At 42.4% G+C, this 17,394-nt stretch overlaps 1 protein-coding gene across 11 annotated transcripts in view; it reads left to right on the top strand.

The window, feature by feature from the left end:
• Positions 1 to 1,427: 1,427 nt before the first annotated feature.
• The window catches only part of ATRNL1 (attractin like 1), a 1,086,620-nt gene continuing 1,070,653 nt past the window's right edge, over positions 1,428 to 17,394 (top strand). For 3 of the 11 annotated variants that reach the window (XM_073354270.2, XM_073354271.2, XM_073354273.2), the window contains exons 1-2: positions 1,711 to 1,890; positions 2,367 to 2,781. In XM_073354270.2, coding sequence (XP_073210371.2) covers positions 2,501 to 2,781 — 281 coding nt within the window. In that variant the 5' untranslated portion in view covers positions 1,711 to 1,890; positions 2,367 to 2,500. Of the gene's footprint in view, positions 1,568 to 1,708; positions 2,005 to 2,366; positions 2,782 to 17,394 lie in introns of those variants that run through there. The other 8 variants (XM_073354267.2, XM_073354276.2, XM_073354264.2 and 5 more) reach the window with 5 other exon arrangements.

The following is a 17,394-nucleotide window of genomic DNA, read 5'->3' as shown; positions in this document are numbered from 1 at the left end:
AGTTCAGGCCTCATACCAGGCTTCTGATACAAGGCCTTATATTTCAGACTCCCTTCCTACTACACTAAGCACTGGGATCCTTTCAGTCTCCTGGATTTTGGGGAAGTTCAGGTCAGCATATGAGTCAAGAAAAGATGGGCCTATCTCTTTCATGGGCTAAGGCATAAAACCAAATATGAATGTCACTGAATTTTTGGAAAGTTCAGATTTGGATCTAATTTGAGAAATTAACTTTGTCACTCAGGTTCATCTCTTTCAAAACACTAAAAATAAGAGAACTGGTTTTCCTTTCACACAATTTTTGTTACATCAGACATTGTTTACATGCTTATATTGCCTTGAGTGCAGGGGATTTGTCTAAAAGACCTCTTGAGGTCCCTTCCAGTCCTACAATTCTCCAGTAAGGTGGAGAAATATCAGACTCTAAATCAGACATTGCTTCAGTGATTAATATGGCCTTTCCTAGGCTTCAGGATCAGAGGGGTAGCTGTCTTAGTCTGTATCCACAAAAGCAACAAGGAGTCTGGTGGCACCTTAAAGACTAACATTTATTTGGGCACAAGCTTTTGTGGGTAAAAAACCACTTCTTCAGATGCATGGAGTGAAAATTACAGATACAGGCATAAAAATATATTGGCACATGAAAAGAAGGGAGTTACCTTATGAGTGGCGAACCAATGTTGAAGGACAATTTAGTCAGGGTGTATGTGGTCCACACCCAATAATTAATGAGGAGGTGTCAATACCAAGAGAGGGAAAATTGCTTTTGTAGTGAGCCAGTCACTTCAGCCAGGCTTCAAGATGGTGTAACTTTGAGTAGGACATTATACAGGGCAGGACTGGAAAGAAGGTGGGTTGCTTTAAATAAAATCAATAAAAAGCTACGGTTTGTAGCTGCTCATAAGTTTGGACTATTGGAGAGATGGATAGTAGACGGAGTGCGGGTGAGATGGTGACTGGAACATGGTAAATTACGGTAGTTCTGCAGTTGGTGGGTGTTTGTTTTGAACGCATTCTAGAAAATGTGGGAAAATAAGAATGCAGTAAAATTACACTGATACTGAGAAAGTCACTGTACTTTGCTCTTACTTTCGTGTTACCGCCTTTTTTTTTTTTTTTTTTAAATCCCTGGTGTTAGAAACAAGAATGGCTTTCCCCCTTCCTATCCAGCGATAAAAGAGGAAGAGTAGCCCCTGAATAAGGCAGGGCACTCCGAAACAAGAAAACAGGGTGTGGTTTTTCCCTTCAGCGTGTCATAGCGGTTGGAAATATTTGTGAAAGCCTCCTCCCCGTGCTCATCTGAAGGTGTGCAAGACCCGCTTCACTTCTTGTTTAACGAGACGACAAACCCGTGCGTGGTCCCGCCCCCGTGCAAACCCAGCCGACGCGCTGTGCCTTTAAGGGGCTCGGCGGCTGCACATACTCAGCTCTCCTGGTGGGGTAGTTGGATTGTCTCGTATGTGAAGCAGCTGCAGCAGCAGGGTGGCTGGGAGAAAGCGTTGCAATCTCAGCCCTTTCTTTAGCATGGAGGGGAGGGGTTTCTCTTGACCGGCAGCCGCCCGCACAGGTTTATTTATTTAATGGGGAGGCAGGGCGGGCGGGCAGAGGTGTTTGGGACAAGGGAGCTGGCCGAGGGCTACTGTGAAATAACCCCCACGCTCCAGCTGTGTGTGTGTGTGTGGGGAGGGCGGGGCTGTTCGTCCGCAACCTTCCCAGGGCAGTTGCTCCAGCGGCGGCGGCACCATCATCAGCCGGGGCCGGGGCCGGGGCCGGAGCCGGAGCCGCGCGCGCGGCGGGCAGATTCCTCCCGCGGGGAGCTCGCGCTACGGGCCTGGCGGCGCGAGCGGCGGCTCCGGGCGGACCAAGGGAGGAGGAGGAGGAAGGGGGCGGGTAGGCATCGCACCGGCCAGGCGGCGCCGAGTACAATGAGCCCTGGAAAATGGCTGCTGGGAAACTGTCAGCCGGGACAGCGGCCGGCTACTCCCCCCGTGTAGGGGGAACGGGGTGTGTGTGTGTGTGGGGGGGGCAGATAACCGCTCCCCGCCCCTCCGCTTGCGGCTGGATCCCCCCGCTCCCGGGCCGCCGGGCCGGGGATGCGGCGGAGGGCTCGGGAGCGCTCAGTCCCCAGCTGAGGGGAGAGGAGGCGGCCGCTGCCTCCCCGCTGCTGCTGCCCAGGGGGGTGTCCCGTTATCAGCGGCGAGGGGGGAGCTAGTGAGGCGGAACCGCGCGGTCACGAGCCGGCCGCCCCCCACGCCCCCCCCCCCGGGTGGAGGAAGGGAGCGGGGCTGCGAGGGCCGGGCTCTACCTCACGGGCGGCGGCGGCGCTGGCGGGGTTGGCTCCTCCTGACAGGATTAATTCTCTCCAGGACGGTCTCCCAGCGGCTGCGGGCCGCCCGCAGCCTCCCTCCGTGCCGCCGTCCGGCGCGGGTCGGGTGGCTGCTTTCCCGGCAGGCGGCGCTGGACGAGGGGTCAGTACCGGGCCGCCCGTCCGGCGGCGAAGATGGACCTGGGGCGCGGCTGGCGGAGGGTGGCAGGCTCCCCTGCGCCCCACGGAGTCTGGAGACCTGGTTCCTCGTCCTCCTGCGTCTCCGCCTCGCTGCTGGATATGAACAGCTGGCTGCTCGTCTACGGCGTCCTGTACCTGGTGCTCTGTGCCCAGGTGTCCCAGTCCAAGCCCTGCGAGAGGACCTCCTGCTTCTCCGGGCGGTGCGTCAACTCCACCTGCCTCTGTGACCAGGGCTGGGTAGGAGACCAGTGCCAGCATTGCCAGGGCCGGTTCAGGTAAGTCTCTGCTTAATGTGTGATCATTTCCCTCCCCCGCACCCCTTCCTGCACAGGTGCCTGCTGTGTTTCGCTGAGCCTGGCATGATTTTGTGGGTGTGTGACTGAAGAAGGTTACAGAAGTTGGAGATGGAATAGGACCACCACATAAGTCCACCCCCTCTCTCCCGCAAATATGGATCAGATGTTGAACTAATGAATACAGATTTAAAATTTTTATTAAGGCTAATGTTAAAATGACACACAGGTTAAGGAAAGAGAGTCTGTCTAATACTGCTGTCCTCTCTGGGACCCTTATGAAAATGACATGTGTCTCCAGGGGCTTCCCTACTGAAGGCAAAAATGTTAATACATTTGAATGATTTTCCTTCAGGGGACTAAAATCTTTCTCTCATTCCACTCCTCCTCCCACCAACCTTCTTTCAAGTGGTCTAACAAGACAGGCATTAATTAACACACACCTAGCATCATATACACATGCTTTCTGTTCATTATTGAACAATATGACATGGGTTAATTATGGCCCTTTGGGAAGAGGAGGTGGTGTTGAGGTGGTGATGCTTAATTTATGAAATCCCCCTGCCAGGGCTGAATGAGTCAAAGAGACTGAACTATGTTTTCTCTCCTGAAAGTGGATTAATACATGCTGACTGGACGGTGTGGGGAAGGATACACTGATATGTTTTGTGATTTATCTATTCTGTGGATACAATGGAAGACTGAGTGTCTAATGCTGTCACTCTGCTCATTCCACAAGCTGGCTTAAAAGGAAGTTAGCATAAGCTCAGTGGACAAGATACTAGACTGGGAGTGAGGTGACCCATGTTCTGCTGCCAGTTTGCCACTAATCTGTGGCATGACCTTAGACAAATCACTTAACCTCTCTGTTTTCTTTTCATATCAGATATGGCTACATTATACTCACCCTTTCTTATGAAGCACTTTGAGATCTACAGCTGAAAAATACCATATGATATCTAGTTAACAATAACAATGTGCTTGATATCTGTCAGAGGCAACATCACAAATTATTTTCCAGGGGAATTAAAGAGAGAATACTGTCAACTAAATTATTTAAAACCTATTTAGATTTGGGAAAAGTTTTTCTCTTTTGGCAAATGAAAGCTAAACAAGATGGCTTCCATATTATCTTTAATAATTATGAATGTTAAAAAAATATTTGATTCTGGGTGCAGGTGAGCGAAAGGAGCATACTTTTCAGGCAAACAAGTCACTCTAGCCAACGTGTCTTGCAACTGTTCCTTAAGTGAACTAAAGTAATGTACCTGTTCTGGGAAGAGCAGAATTTGCCCGAGAACTTGATGTTCTTGTGTTTGTTCCATTAGTGATTTGTTGACTGATTGGGAAAAGGGAGGACAAATATGAAAGGTGGAGATATTAAGCTGTTTCATCTGCATGCTGACTACACTTAAAATTGATATGCTAAGCATGTGTGAAGGATTTGGGGTTTTGTAACTGGCCAATAACCCTGGAACCATGTGCTAATTGTCAGGATGATTGTGAATGACAGGAGGGGAAGCCTCTGTGGATCTTCTTTAGGTACGATGATCAGCACTAGACATGCTTTTAGAGCCAGGAATGCCTTGCTTCAAAGGGATTATCTATATCCTGAGCTTGATGCCAGTCACAGCATATTCTAATAGTACAAGGGCTAGGTCAAACTTTAATCTTTTGATTAAATTCCAAAGCTTGTAATTAATGAATATATTCTCTGATGGGTTACTAAAGCTGATGACACTAGAATCTCTTTAGGCATTAGCCCTTAGAGGGATTTTCTTGATTATTTAGTATTAAAGCATTTGTTGTTTGTTTACATCAGTTGCAGTTGTCAGGTGAACTTAATGGGAAGAAGCATGACGGTTACATTTTGCCTCATGGCACTCTGCTCAATTCCAGTAGAATGCTAAGAATCCATCCCCACCTAGAGGAAGGTCTAGTTGCATATTAAAAGGTCAACATTTCCTTAGCTAAATGCACAATGTTTAAGACTTGGGTTCTTAGGGGTTTTGGTAAAATCAGAATGCATTTGTCATTAGCCACTCTATTCTTGGGTGCATATAATTAAAAGTTTCAGAGTAGCAACCGTGTTAATCTGTATTCGCAAAAAGAAAAGGAGTCCTTGTGGCACCTTAGAGACTAACCAATTTATTTGAGCATAAACTTTCGTGAGCTACAGCTCACTTCATCAGATGCATGCAGTGGAAAATACAGTGGGGAGATTTATATACATAGAGAACATGAAACAATGGGTGTTACCATACAGACTGTAACGAAAGTGATCACTTAAGATGAGCTATTACCAGCAGGAGGGCAGGGGGGACAGGGACCTTTTTGTAGTGATAATCAAGGTGGGCCATTTCCAGCAGTTGACAAGAACGTCTGAGGAACGGGGGCGGGGGGCGGAATAAACATGGGGAAATAATTTTACTTTGTATAATGACCCATCCACTCCCAGTCTCTATTCAAGCAATTAACTTAGCGGTTATCTGCCCCCCATTCCCCCTACGGGGGGAGCAGCCAGCCGCTGTCCCAGCTGACAGGTTCCCAGCAGCCATTTTCCAGGGCTCATTGTAATTGCCGCTCGGCACCGCCTGGCCAGTGCGATGCCTACCCACCCCCTTCCTCCTCCCTTGGTCTGCCCGGAGCCGCCGCTCGCGCCGCCAGGCCCGTAGTGCGAGCTCCTCGCGGGAGGAATCTGCCTGCCGCGCGTGGCTCCGGCACCAGCTCAGTCTGATGATGGTGCTGCCGCCGCTGGAGCAACTGCCCTGGGAAGGATGCTGACTAACAGCCCCCCACCAACCCCACTGTTCCTCAGATGTTCTTGTCAACTGCTGGAAAAATGGCCCACCTTGATTATCACTACAAAAGGTCGTTCCCCTCCGTGTCCCCCCCCCGCTCTCCTGCTGGTAATAGCTCATCTTAAGTGATCACTTTCGTTACAGTCTGTATGGTAACACCCATTGTTTCATGTTCTCTATGTATATAAATCTCCACACTGTATTTTCCACTGAATACATCCGATGAAGTGAGCTGTAGCTCACGAAAGCTTATGCTCAAATAAATTGGTTAATCTCTAAGGTGCCACAAGTACTCCTTTTCTTTTTGCATAATTAAAAGTGTGTCTGATGCCAACATTATGATTTTGTTACAGAACAAGCTTTTTGCTTATTTGGGAGAACTGCTTTTAAAGATGTACTGTTCTGGAAAAGTTATCGAGATTGGGCACCATATAGCTTTACTTTGAGAAGAAAAATGTACTCTGTTAAAACCTATGTGGTAGTAATGTAGCACTATAAAGACTTACCCAATCTGGCCGTTACTCTAAGCTGAATAAAGTCTGCCATTATTTGGTAGCACAAATGACTTATGAGCTGTGAAATTTAGCATGGTGCTTAACACTGTGGTGATTAGTGTATTGTAAATGTCTTGAATAGATAGCAGCTGGAATATTGGTGCAGAAGTGGGAAAGCGATATCATAAACTTTGCTTTGCAGCCATGTGATTTGAAGGCCTTTCTGACTTGTGCAGAATATGGGGAGGCTTTCTTGTTATACTGGAACTAGCCTATCCCATTCTCATTTGTCTATGAAGAACCGTCTGCTGTAGACATGTGCAGCCCATGGCTCGGTTTTTCACAGTGACACTTGTAGGTGGTGATTCTCTGTGACCCCACTGACACTTGTTGCTCCAATCAATAAAAATTATTGTAGAGAATGTTTCAAACAAGAAAAGAGATGTTATTGATAAGCATGTTGAACTATTGTACATGCAATTAAAATTAATGTACAAGATGTAAATATGAGGTATATAAAACATTAATTGAATATAGAATTCTGTCGTGACTTTGAACATACCTATATTGTTTTAATGTGGAATTCTGTGTTTGAAGTGTGTGTGTGAGTGAATACAAGATTAAAAATGCACTATTAACTGATTTCAACTTGACTGGTAGAGGTGAAAAGTGTGTTGGGATTCTTTGGGATTTTAAGGTGAGGCTTAATACACAAAGAACTGAGATCTTTCTTTAAAATAAAGCCTTCCTTCCTGGAAAAGGATCTATAATTAGTTGAGCTCTGGGAATGAGTGACTTGAATTAGCAAACATTGAAAGCATTAACATAAGGGAAAGACTCTAGGGAGTCTTGGGGCCCATTAATTCTCATGTATTTTTTTTCTAAATTGAGGAATAGCAACCTAGCAAAGAGTCATCAAAGATGATTGATCAATCTTAGTAAGCAGGTGTTAAAATTAATTGACTGATTCCATGGTAACCTAGTTTTTTCCCCTATAGGGAATCTGTTACCGGCGTAAGACTCCTCTCTAAATGTTGCTTTGGGATGGATGAAAGATAGATAGGGGAAAAAGTGAATAGGTGAAAATAGTAGCTAAAGCTTTGTTAAAGTATATTATTGGCTTCCTCTCCATAGATCAACACTGTACTTTTCTCCTGAATGAAGAAAACTCTGCCCAGAACACACAACTGACCTACAGCAAAAACTGGAATGAGAGGGCGAAGTTTGGATTTTTAAATCGGATAGACCTAGCCCATAGAAGTATATGGAAGGACATTCCACGGAGCATGGGGGAAGATACCTCCATGTCTATAAAGTACCTAGCAGACTTTTGGCTGTTAAATCAGTAACAGAGCCATTCTCTGTCTACTGTCTGTCACAGTCCATGTGCTAGTTCAGACCAAACTTGCCACCTTTCAGGGGGTTTTGTTTTACTAATGTTGAAATTAACACTGATATAACATTTAACTGGGACAGTTTCTGCCGGCTTTGCTATCCCATAGCTTTTATCTGTGGACTCCTCTACTCACACTCTGGATATCCTTTGTAAAAGCTGTGTCCATGAGGAGTAATGTACCACCTGCTCTAGTGAGTCAGCAGAACCCACTTAATTCTTTCTTAGGAGGATCAACGCTTGCTAACAAAGAGGGGTGTAATGGGTGCTAGTCTGCTACAAGATGAGATCTGAGAGACTATTTAAGTGTAATTTTCAGGGCTTTGGAACTGTGCTCCGGCTCCTCTCCAGCTCAAGGCAAAAACCTGCAGCTCCACTGCTCTGGAGATGCTCCACGGGCTCTGCTCCAAAGCCCTGGTAATTTTAACACTTCAGTTGAATAGATAGTCAAGATCTGTACTAAAATTCTGGGAGATTGATTTTTCTTTTCTTAAATTTTTCTTCAATCTTTGTGTGACTTTCAAGTGCCTGTCCCAACATATCAAGTGCTTCTAGCTTTGTATTGAGAATTGTATGTCTCCTGCTCTGTTTTACTTGCATTCTGCCATATATTTTGTGTTATGGCAATCTCGGATGACAACCCAGCACATGTTCAATTTAAGAACACTTTCACTGCAGATCTGACAAAATGCAAAAAAGGTACCAGTGTGAGGTTTCCAAAAGATACCTACAGCACTCGACCCAAGGTTTAAGAATCTGAAGTGCTTTCCAAAATCTGAGAGGGACAAGGTGTGGAGTATGTTTTCAGAAGTCTTAAAAGAGCATCAGTCTGATGCGGAAACTACAGAACCCGAACCACCAAAAAAGAAAATCCACCTTTTGTTGGTGGCATCTGACTCATGATGATGAAAATAAACATGCATCAATCTGCACTGCTTTGGATTGTTATTGAGCAGAACCCGTCATCAGCATGGAAGCATGTCCTCTGGAATGGTGGGCGAAGCATGAAGGGACATATGAATCTTTATTGCATCTGGCATGTAAATATCTTGTGACACTGGCTACAACAGTGCCATGCGACTGCCTGTTCTCATTTTCAGGTGACATTGTAAACAAGAAGTGGACAGCATTATCTCCTGCCAATATAAACAAACTTATTTGAGCAATTGGCTGAACAAGAAGTAGGACTTAGTGGACTTGTAGGCTCTAAATTTTACATTGCTTTATTTTTGAGTGCAGTTATTTTTTGTACATAATTGTACATTTGTAAGTTCAATTTTAATGATAGAGATTGCACTACCGTACTTGTATTAGGTGATTTGAAAAATACTGTTTTTTTACAGTGCAAATATTTGTAATAAAAATATAAAGTGAGCGCTGTACACTTTGTATTCTGTTGTAATTGAAATCAATATATTTGAAAATGTAGAAAACATCCACAAATATTTAAATGGTATTCTGTAATTATTTAACAGAGCGACTAATTGTGCAGTTAATCGCGATTAATTTTTTTAATTGCTTGACAGCCCTATGCGGTACTAATTTGAGCAGCAAGACTCCTCAACAAACACTTACTAAATTATATTTCCCAGTTTCATTGAGTTCATGTATATTAATATTTTTACTGGGTTGCAGTGGACTCCCTCCATGTCCTGAGAATTAGTGAGGGTTGTCAAGGCTGAATCCCTACTCTTTCACTTTGAGTACAGAAGGTGGGGGCCTGCAAGGATTTTAAAAATTAATACTTGCCACTCCAGGCTTGTATTAAACTTCCAAGGTTACAGCTTTTCTCTGACCTTGGCTTGGTAAATGCTGCTATCACCCAAACATCAAATACCCCTTTGGACTCCGGAAGGAGCACTTGAGAATTCCTCCCTGTGAGGTACCCTCAAACCCTTTCACCCCCCACTCCAGTGAAGAGCTGAGAAAGAAAACTAGCGTTGCTACCAGCTAATCAAACAACATGCACAAACCTCTTAGGACACCAAAAATCCAATCCTGTTCTTAAAAAAGGTAAATTTTATTAAAAACAAAAAGGAAGAAAATACCTCTGGAACTTAAGCTTTTGCTAGATTTTAAAAGAGCAATTCCAAAAACTAAGCATCCAAAATAGCTTTCTTGGAGGTTAGCTTAAAGGTTACAAGCAAACAGAAGCATCTGGGGTTATTAGCACAGAGGAGTTCACAAGCCTTAAAAACTAAACAGAAATAACCCTAATCGCATCTTCTAAGACATTCCCTAATTTTACTTACTTATCTGAAGCCTCAGGTATGTAAGTTTGAGGTATGAATTGATAATCTATAATCATACCTGTCTTAAAGCTGCTTACAGAGTTGCTGCTCCGTGTCCCTGCAACCCAGAGAGAACAACGGAGAAAGGGAAAGTTTCTTTCCCAATTTTAAAAAGTTTTACCTTCCCATTGGCTCTTTTGGTCGGGTGCCCACTTTTCTTTACCTGGGGGACTTTTAACCCCTTACAGGTAAAGGAAGCTGAGAACAGCTACCAAGAGGGATTTTACAGCTAACTGGCTGGCTGGGTGTCCATCAAAGGGAGCTACCCCCCCACACTTCATTTATCATAAGGGTGAATATTAGATTCAACTTTTCAGAAGTCCATATGTGGAGATGAAAAAGTTGTTGGGAGTGGGTGGGATGTGGAGGAGAAGGCAGCAAAACTTCTGCTTCCTCCTTCCCATTCCCCAGAAGTCTAGTAGCATCTGTCTTGTTATATGGGCTCATTGCTGATGCCCAGATCCAGCAGAACAGAAATATTATCTTCTCTAAAGTCTACCAATTGTGCAGTTGGTATTCTGAGGTTTCATGCATGTTTTTTTAATATGCTAATTAGTTTGCAAGTTACTTTGTGTGCTGGACAGCCCCCATATGTTAGGTTATATTAATTTCTTGAATCTGTTACCATCTTGTCTTTTCCATCAGTTTTAGACAAGTCTAACTTTCTGGTTTAATGCCTATTGTGGGGAGCGTAAATAAGAGGTTCCACTTTATTATCAGGTACTAGAAATTTGCTGCCTTGTGGCTTGAATGTAATCAGTGTTTTGGTTTAAAGCTTTCAACAGCTGTGTAATACAGAACCCTCTTGTAGTTCCTGAAGTCTGGAGATTGTCACCTGCCCCTGCAGGTTCTTTTCAATGGTGTAATGAAGTAGGAACTAGAAGCTTCACTTTTAGCACCTTTACCTTCATTTCTCATTCTCTGACCATGCAAATTCCAAGCATATTGTAACAAGAGTGACTCTCAGGAGTACTGATAGAAAATTACGAAACTTTATTTCCGAGCTCTGGTCACAGTTCTAGTCATGGTTGCAAAAACACTGTGCTGTGATAGTGGACAGTATCCATTGACTCCAGAAGTTAGTTACAATTACAATGATTATATTTGATATTATCTGAGTTCTGCTGCTTTATAAATAAGTGTTTTGGCAAGTTGTAAACATGCACACATCTGGCTATGTGTGTCAGGTTCTTGTGGCAGTTGCATGCTGTTCCCGTGAATTTGTGTGTGTGAGGAAAGTTTAAACAAAATTCTTTCAGCTGTTTCTTAGTGAGAGAAGAAGAAAAATACTCTTCATCTGGTAAAAGCAACTTTCCCAATTTTTAAGGTTTGATGTATCGTTGAAAATCATAGCAGCGTAGCTACTTTGGTCAGGTGTGTGCTGGCGTAACCCCAGTGTATGGAAGAGTACTTCTGTCAATATAGCTACTGTCATTCAGGAAGGTGGTCTTTCTTCAACAGCAGAACTGCTGTTCTTCAACTGCTTCTGTCAGTATATGCTGCATCTACGGTAAGGGGCTGTGCTGGCATAGCCAAGCCAATATAATCTCCACAGTGTATGACATACCCTAAAACACAACTACAGCAAAAACTGCTGAAGGCTTAAACTAAAAAATTAGCATGGGATTAGGCTTTGCTGTGGTCAAGCACTTTGTATTGATATAGAGATGTTTGGGGGATGTAAAAATGTTAAGTTGGTCTGAAAAGTTCGAAACAAACACAAGAAAATGCTTTTTGGAAATGAGTTTTCCAACTGCCCTAGGCATGCTCAGTAGTATTGGCTATGATTAGTGCTGCTTTTGTGACATTACTGCACACTTCTCTGTCCTATCTGACAGGTACGGGGCAGTGCAGTTTCTGAGCAGGAAGAAAGACCGTTGCTCCTAGGTTGTCACTGGAACTGTTTGCATAAAGCAAGAAGTTCTTACCTTGTTGAAGACCAAGATCTTCCAGAAAAACTTACCTTAACATCAGGAACAGGAGATCTTGAGTACTGGAGAGAATCACTAATCTTGCGATTTTTAGGGGCTTTGTGATTATTGCTGTATTCTACTGTGTGCGCCACTTAGATCCATGTGAGGGAAACTCTCTGGCCATAGATCTCCTGTCTTCCAGGTGGAAGAGAGAGTGTGCCAACAGCAGACGTACCCTCTATTTCTTCCATAATAGACCTTACAGAAGGATTTCCACATGGCCGGGGCCCATGCCGCGGAAGGAGTTGGACACTGGGAAAGACTAAGCAGGTTCATGGAAACTAGGCAAAAATGATGAATAAGTTCTAAACTATAAAATATGTGCCACGTAGCACCTCTCCTTCCCTCCACACATCATCTCTGGGAGCTTTCATAGTCAGAGAGTCTCCCTGATAATGAGTCCTGGTAATGAGTCTGGAACTCTGGGAATTGATGCCCATGGGGACTGATCTGTCAAATTGGGAGTGCATAGGCAATGATCTTTTTCTGTGGGGGTGAGGGGAGTAATTGCTGCCTCCTTCCCTGATAGTACAATGTAAGGGAGTTTCCATAAGATGATCTTCAATAAGTTTTCCTCTCCCTAGGTCCCTTTTTAGGTGTTTGTATGATTCAAGCCTATGATTTTTTTTTGGCAGAAAGTTGTCTTTTCATGATGTGAAGACAATGCAAACACAAATATGAACAAATTTAATCCCAGATGGTAGCAGCAGTAGTGCTGGGGACTTCCATTTCCCACTACATTTACAATCATATCCTGATTGGGATAACAAAATGTTAACCTTGTACAGTAAAGGGAATACTTTTCTTTATTTTCTGCAACTTTTAAATGGGCAGACTAACTTCTGTGTAGTCTAACTTGTGATTATTATTATTATTATTTATTATTACTATTTTTTTTAAGATCCCAACAGTAACGTTAAGTAGGCTGTGTTGTACATGTGTAATACTGTATTTACTATTTCGGTTTACATGGTTCAATGTGTAGATGAATACATTGCTGTTCATTGTAAAGTGCGTAGTGTGGCTGAAGTAATATTGTAGTTTTATTCCAGCTTCACATTTCCTACATTTACTTTTAACTGGAAAACGTAATGTACCATTATTTTATTTAAAAAATCAAAATCTTTCGACCAGTGGTCTAGAAGTACAACATATGATGGCTCCTATTCTGAAACATATGATCTTATACATTGCTGGATGGATGGTTTGTTTTGTTCTGATTCTGAAACTCCATTGGTAACTAAATGTGGATCTATTGTTTCTTGACTTTAGCAAAGCTTTTGACACGGTCTCCCACAGTATTCTTGTCAGCAAGTTAAAGAAGTATGGGCTGGATGAATGCACTATAAGGTGGGTAGATAGTTGGCTAGATTGTCGGGCTCAATGGGTAGTGATCAATGGCTCCATGTCTAGTTGGCAGCCGGTGTCAAGTGGAGTGCCCCAGGGGTCGGTCCTGGGGCCGGTTTTGTTCAATATCTTCATAAATGATCTGGAGGATGGTGTGGATTGCACTCTCAGCAAATTTGCGGATGATACTAAACTGGGAGGAGTGGTAGATACGCTGGAGGGCAGGGATAGGATACAGAAGGACCTAGACAAATTGGAGGATTGGGCCAAAAGAAATCTGATGAGGTTCAATAAGGATAAGTGCAGGGACCAGCAGTTCTGCGGAAAAAGACCTAGGGGTGACAGTGGACGAGAAGCTGGATATGAGTCAGCAGTGTGCCCTTGTTGCCAAGAAGGCCAATGGCATTTTGGGATGTATAAGTAGGGGCATAGCGAGCAGATCGAGGGACGTGATCGTTCCCCTCTATTCGACATTGGTGAGGCCTCATCTGGAGTACTGTGTCCAGTTTTGGGTCCCACACTACAAGAAGGATGTGGATAAATTGGAAAGAGTCCAGCGAAGGGCAACAAAAATGATTAGGGGACTGGAACACATGAGTTATGAGGAGAGGCTGAGGGAGCTGGGATTGTTTAGCCTGCAGAAGAGAAGAATGAGGGGGGATTTGATAGCTGCTTTCAACTACCTGAGAGGTGGTTCCAGAGAGGATGGTTCTAGACTATTGTCAGTGGTAGAAGAGGACAGGACAAGGAGTAATGGTCTCAAGTTGCAGTGGGGGAGGTTTAGGTTGGATATTAGGAAAAACTTTTTCACTAGGAGGGTGGTGAAACACTGGAATGCGTCACCTAGGGAGGTGGTAGAATCTCCTTCCTTAGAAGTTTTTAAGGTCAGGCTTGACAAAGCCCTGGCTGGGATGATTTAATTGGGGATTGGTCCTTCTTTGAGCAGGGGGTTGGACTAGATGACCTCCTGAGGTCCCTTCCAATCGTGATATTCTATGATTCTAAATATATTCAGGGAGAAATCAGAGTATCTGGGATGTTGCTGCTTCTCTGTGACAATATAATTAGCTATATTGTTCTTGGTATAAGGTTGTAAAAAACCTCGACTAGAGATGGGCTGTGAAGTATTTTATAAATAGTTAAGCAATATTGAAATATTAATTGTATTGGTGTCATTGCATTAAGATTCTTTTTTCAAAAAAAGAACATGTAACAAAACAGTATTTCCCTTATAGTGCTTATGTTTCCTGTTTCAAAATGTATGCAACCAACACTCTCTCTCTCTCTCTCTCTCTTTTTTTTTTTAAACCGTCTATTATGTTTGCAACTGTTATTGGAAAACCAGACTTGGAAACTGTTTCCAAACAGTTCCTTACACCAGACTTCTTAGTTCCGTCAGCTTTGGTGCTCAGATATTATGGTAATAAGAACCCTATAAGAATCTAAAAACTCTCCAGTAGGCTACAAAGCTGCCAGCTAACCTGGCTTCAACAGTGAAAAGTCCCAATGATTTCAGTTGGACTAGTTATGGGAGTTAAGCATTCCATCCATTAGCATGTAGGGCCCTAAGCTTTCTACTGGCTTTTAAAAAATATGGAACTTTGACCTTCCAAAGACATGATTTCTTTCAACAGCCCTCAAAAAGTTATAAAATTGTGTGTTGTTGCTTAGCAGTCTCAGTTGTAAAACAAGGTGTAGAAAACAAATGGTTGGCTTTCCCCTTCGTCATCCTCCCTCCTCCCTCCCCGCCCCGTGCCAACTCTAATTTTTCATATGGTATCAAAACAAATTTGGTTGCTGTGGTCACTATAGATATGTACTTTTTTTTTATAGGATTGACAGTACTTTTGAAAGATTATTAAGTTGGCCAATCATTTATCCCAGTATTCAGTATTTGGCTTTCATTTAATTTGGTGAATGGTCATATTGTATTTATCTTTGGAAAAAATTAATTACATGTAATTTAAGAAAGCATGTTGCATATTGTAACTTTTTAAAAAGGTAACCAAAATATTATGAAGGTCACAAAGGATGCCTTTTAAATCCGTCACTTTCAAATGGCTACTCTCATTTTAGCCTAATGCTGGTGATTATTTGTGTTGACGTACTTTTTTTTCTTTTAAGTTTCACTGTAGATATTAATGATGTATATGTCTAATATGTTTATGCAGGATGTTTATTCTTTATGAGACTTTGAATAAGTAATGGACGGGAAAATATACCTTGTTATCAGCACTATATGGAATTTCATCTTTCTAAATCTTATGCACTGGCTATAGGGAAACATTTGTAACGATAACCCAAATAGCTGGGTGCGTATTTAGGAATCAGTAGTGGTTCCTACTGTACAGTAAAGTATTGGTGAGCTTAGCTTTCACTACCTGCATAGTGCAAAAAAAAATCTTGGCATGATTATATTTTTAGAAGCAATTACCATAGTTGATGTCCCTATTTCAAATAGGGTAGATAATGCAGTTTGATATATATCACTGTAAGTATTTGTGTGTGAAGTTCACAACATCCTTTACTGCTTGCCTCTACACCCCTCGTCCCACAAGAGCTTCCTTGACTCCCTGTTTCTGGTGGTATTAAAATGTCCTCATGTACTGTTTGTGTGACACCAAATATGTCAAACTACAGTGGTACTTGAAACTGTTTAAGTAGTAAATTAGAACACTTGATGATATACACAGTAACACATTGTGGGAGCTCTTCTAAGTATTGGAGATGGACCCAGAACCCCAGATTCCAACAGTCTTCAAGTTAGGAGCAGTAAAACTTGCTCATATGTCAGTATGTTGGTTTTTAGTGTTTGGATTTTTCCCATTATAGGCACAGTTTAAGATATTCAGTTTTTATACCATGATCCCAAAGTAGAGCTTTGGAGGTACTTCCAAATGAAAAGCAATTTGAAAAGACTGAAACTATTAAGTCTAGAGAGGAGGAATGAAATTCTGGCCCAACTGAAGTTGCAGATAAACACCCCATTAACCTCAATGGACTCAGGATTTCACCCCAGATGAGTAAACTGGGATGTGACAGAGATCCACACAGCAATGCTTAGGTATAGAGAAGGTAGAGCAGGTGACCAGATTTACCTTCTAATAATCCAAGAAGGGAACATTCAGTAAACTGAAAGATAACTAAATAAAACGGAATGGAAATATTTCTGTTAAACCACACTAATAAGAGTTCCACAGGGTAATCCTTGAGACCAAGATCTAGTAGGATTAAAAATAAAATGTGTTTATGTAAATTAGAACATTTCACAATTATATTAGAATATATATAAATGGGACTGAGCTGCAGAGTTTGGGATTTGGGTTTCTGGTACAAGCCAAAGTGAACAACATTTATTTTAGTAAGCAATGATGTCTTGACCTTTAGGGTCATCTTCAGAAACAGCTTTTCTTTTTCAAATAATCTTTTATACTACATATAAGCAAAAAATCCCGCCCCTCTGCCTTTTTTTTACAGATCCTATTATGTCTCTCTCTAGAAAACTAATCCGAACATAATTGGTAAATTTAAATACATGGGAGTGTACACGTGTTATGTACTGCAAGCGCGCGTGTGTGTGTATATGTGTGTGTGTATATATATATATATGTGTGTGTGTGTGTATATATATATATATATATAAAAAACATTGTGCCAGGTGCTGATGTTGGTGACATCTGTAAATCCAGAGTAATTTACTTACTCCATATTTACACCAGTGGAAGTAAGAACAGACTTTGGCCTATAGTTTGGTGAAGCTTGGTGGGAAAGGAATACTGTACAAACTTGTGTGTGCTAGTGGGGCGAAAATAAAATTTCAGAAATGTTGTGTAAAGGAAGGATTAATGAGTGCATTGGAAATCTGTGTTGAAAAATGTGCTTTATCAGAGTATTAGACATTGATTTAAACTGGAGTTATGTCAAGATGTGGTCACAAAAGGTGGGTTGTTCACACATCAACTTTAGTATTTTTGTTAAAGGTCTGAATAGCTAGTGAAGGATTAGTTTAAAATTTTGTTAGGAGAAAAAACAATGAAGTGTAGCTGAAACTTCAGACAAATGTTATTAGGGAATAATTTTCTAGCAGCGTCATTGGAAATCATTGTCCACCATTAGCTGGCATGGTTCTGTCATGTCCGTGCAGATTGGTGACAACAGCTGATTATTAAAGGATTTTTGGCACCTGCCCAGGTCTTACTGGGGAGAGCAAAAAGGAAATGAGCCCTAGTTCTCTCCACTTTCACTCTTCAGGGGACTGAGGTTGAGAGAATGAAAAATTTCTCTTGCTTTTGAGAA

This window comes from Lepidochelys kempii, chromosome 7, assembly GCF_965140285.1.
Source record: "Lepidochelys kempii isolate rLepKem1 chromosome 7, rLepKem1.hap1, whole genome shotgun sequence".
Lineage (NCBI taxonomy): Eukaryota > Metazoa > Chordata > Testudines > Cheloniidae > Lepidochelys > Lepidochelys kempii.
The sequence above is the reverse complement of the archived record's forward strand: the minus strand, read 5'-3'. Positions and strand labels throughout refer to the sequence as shown.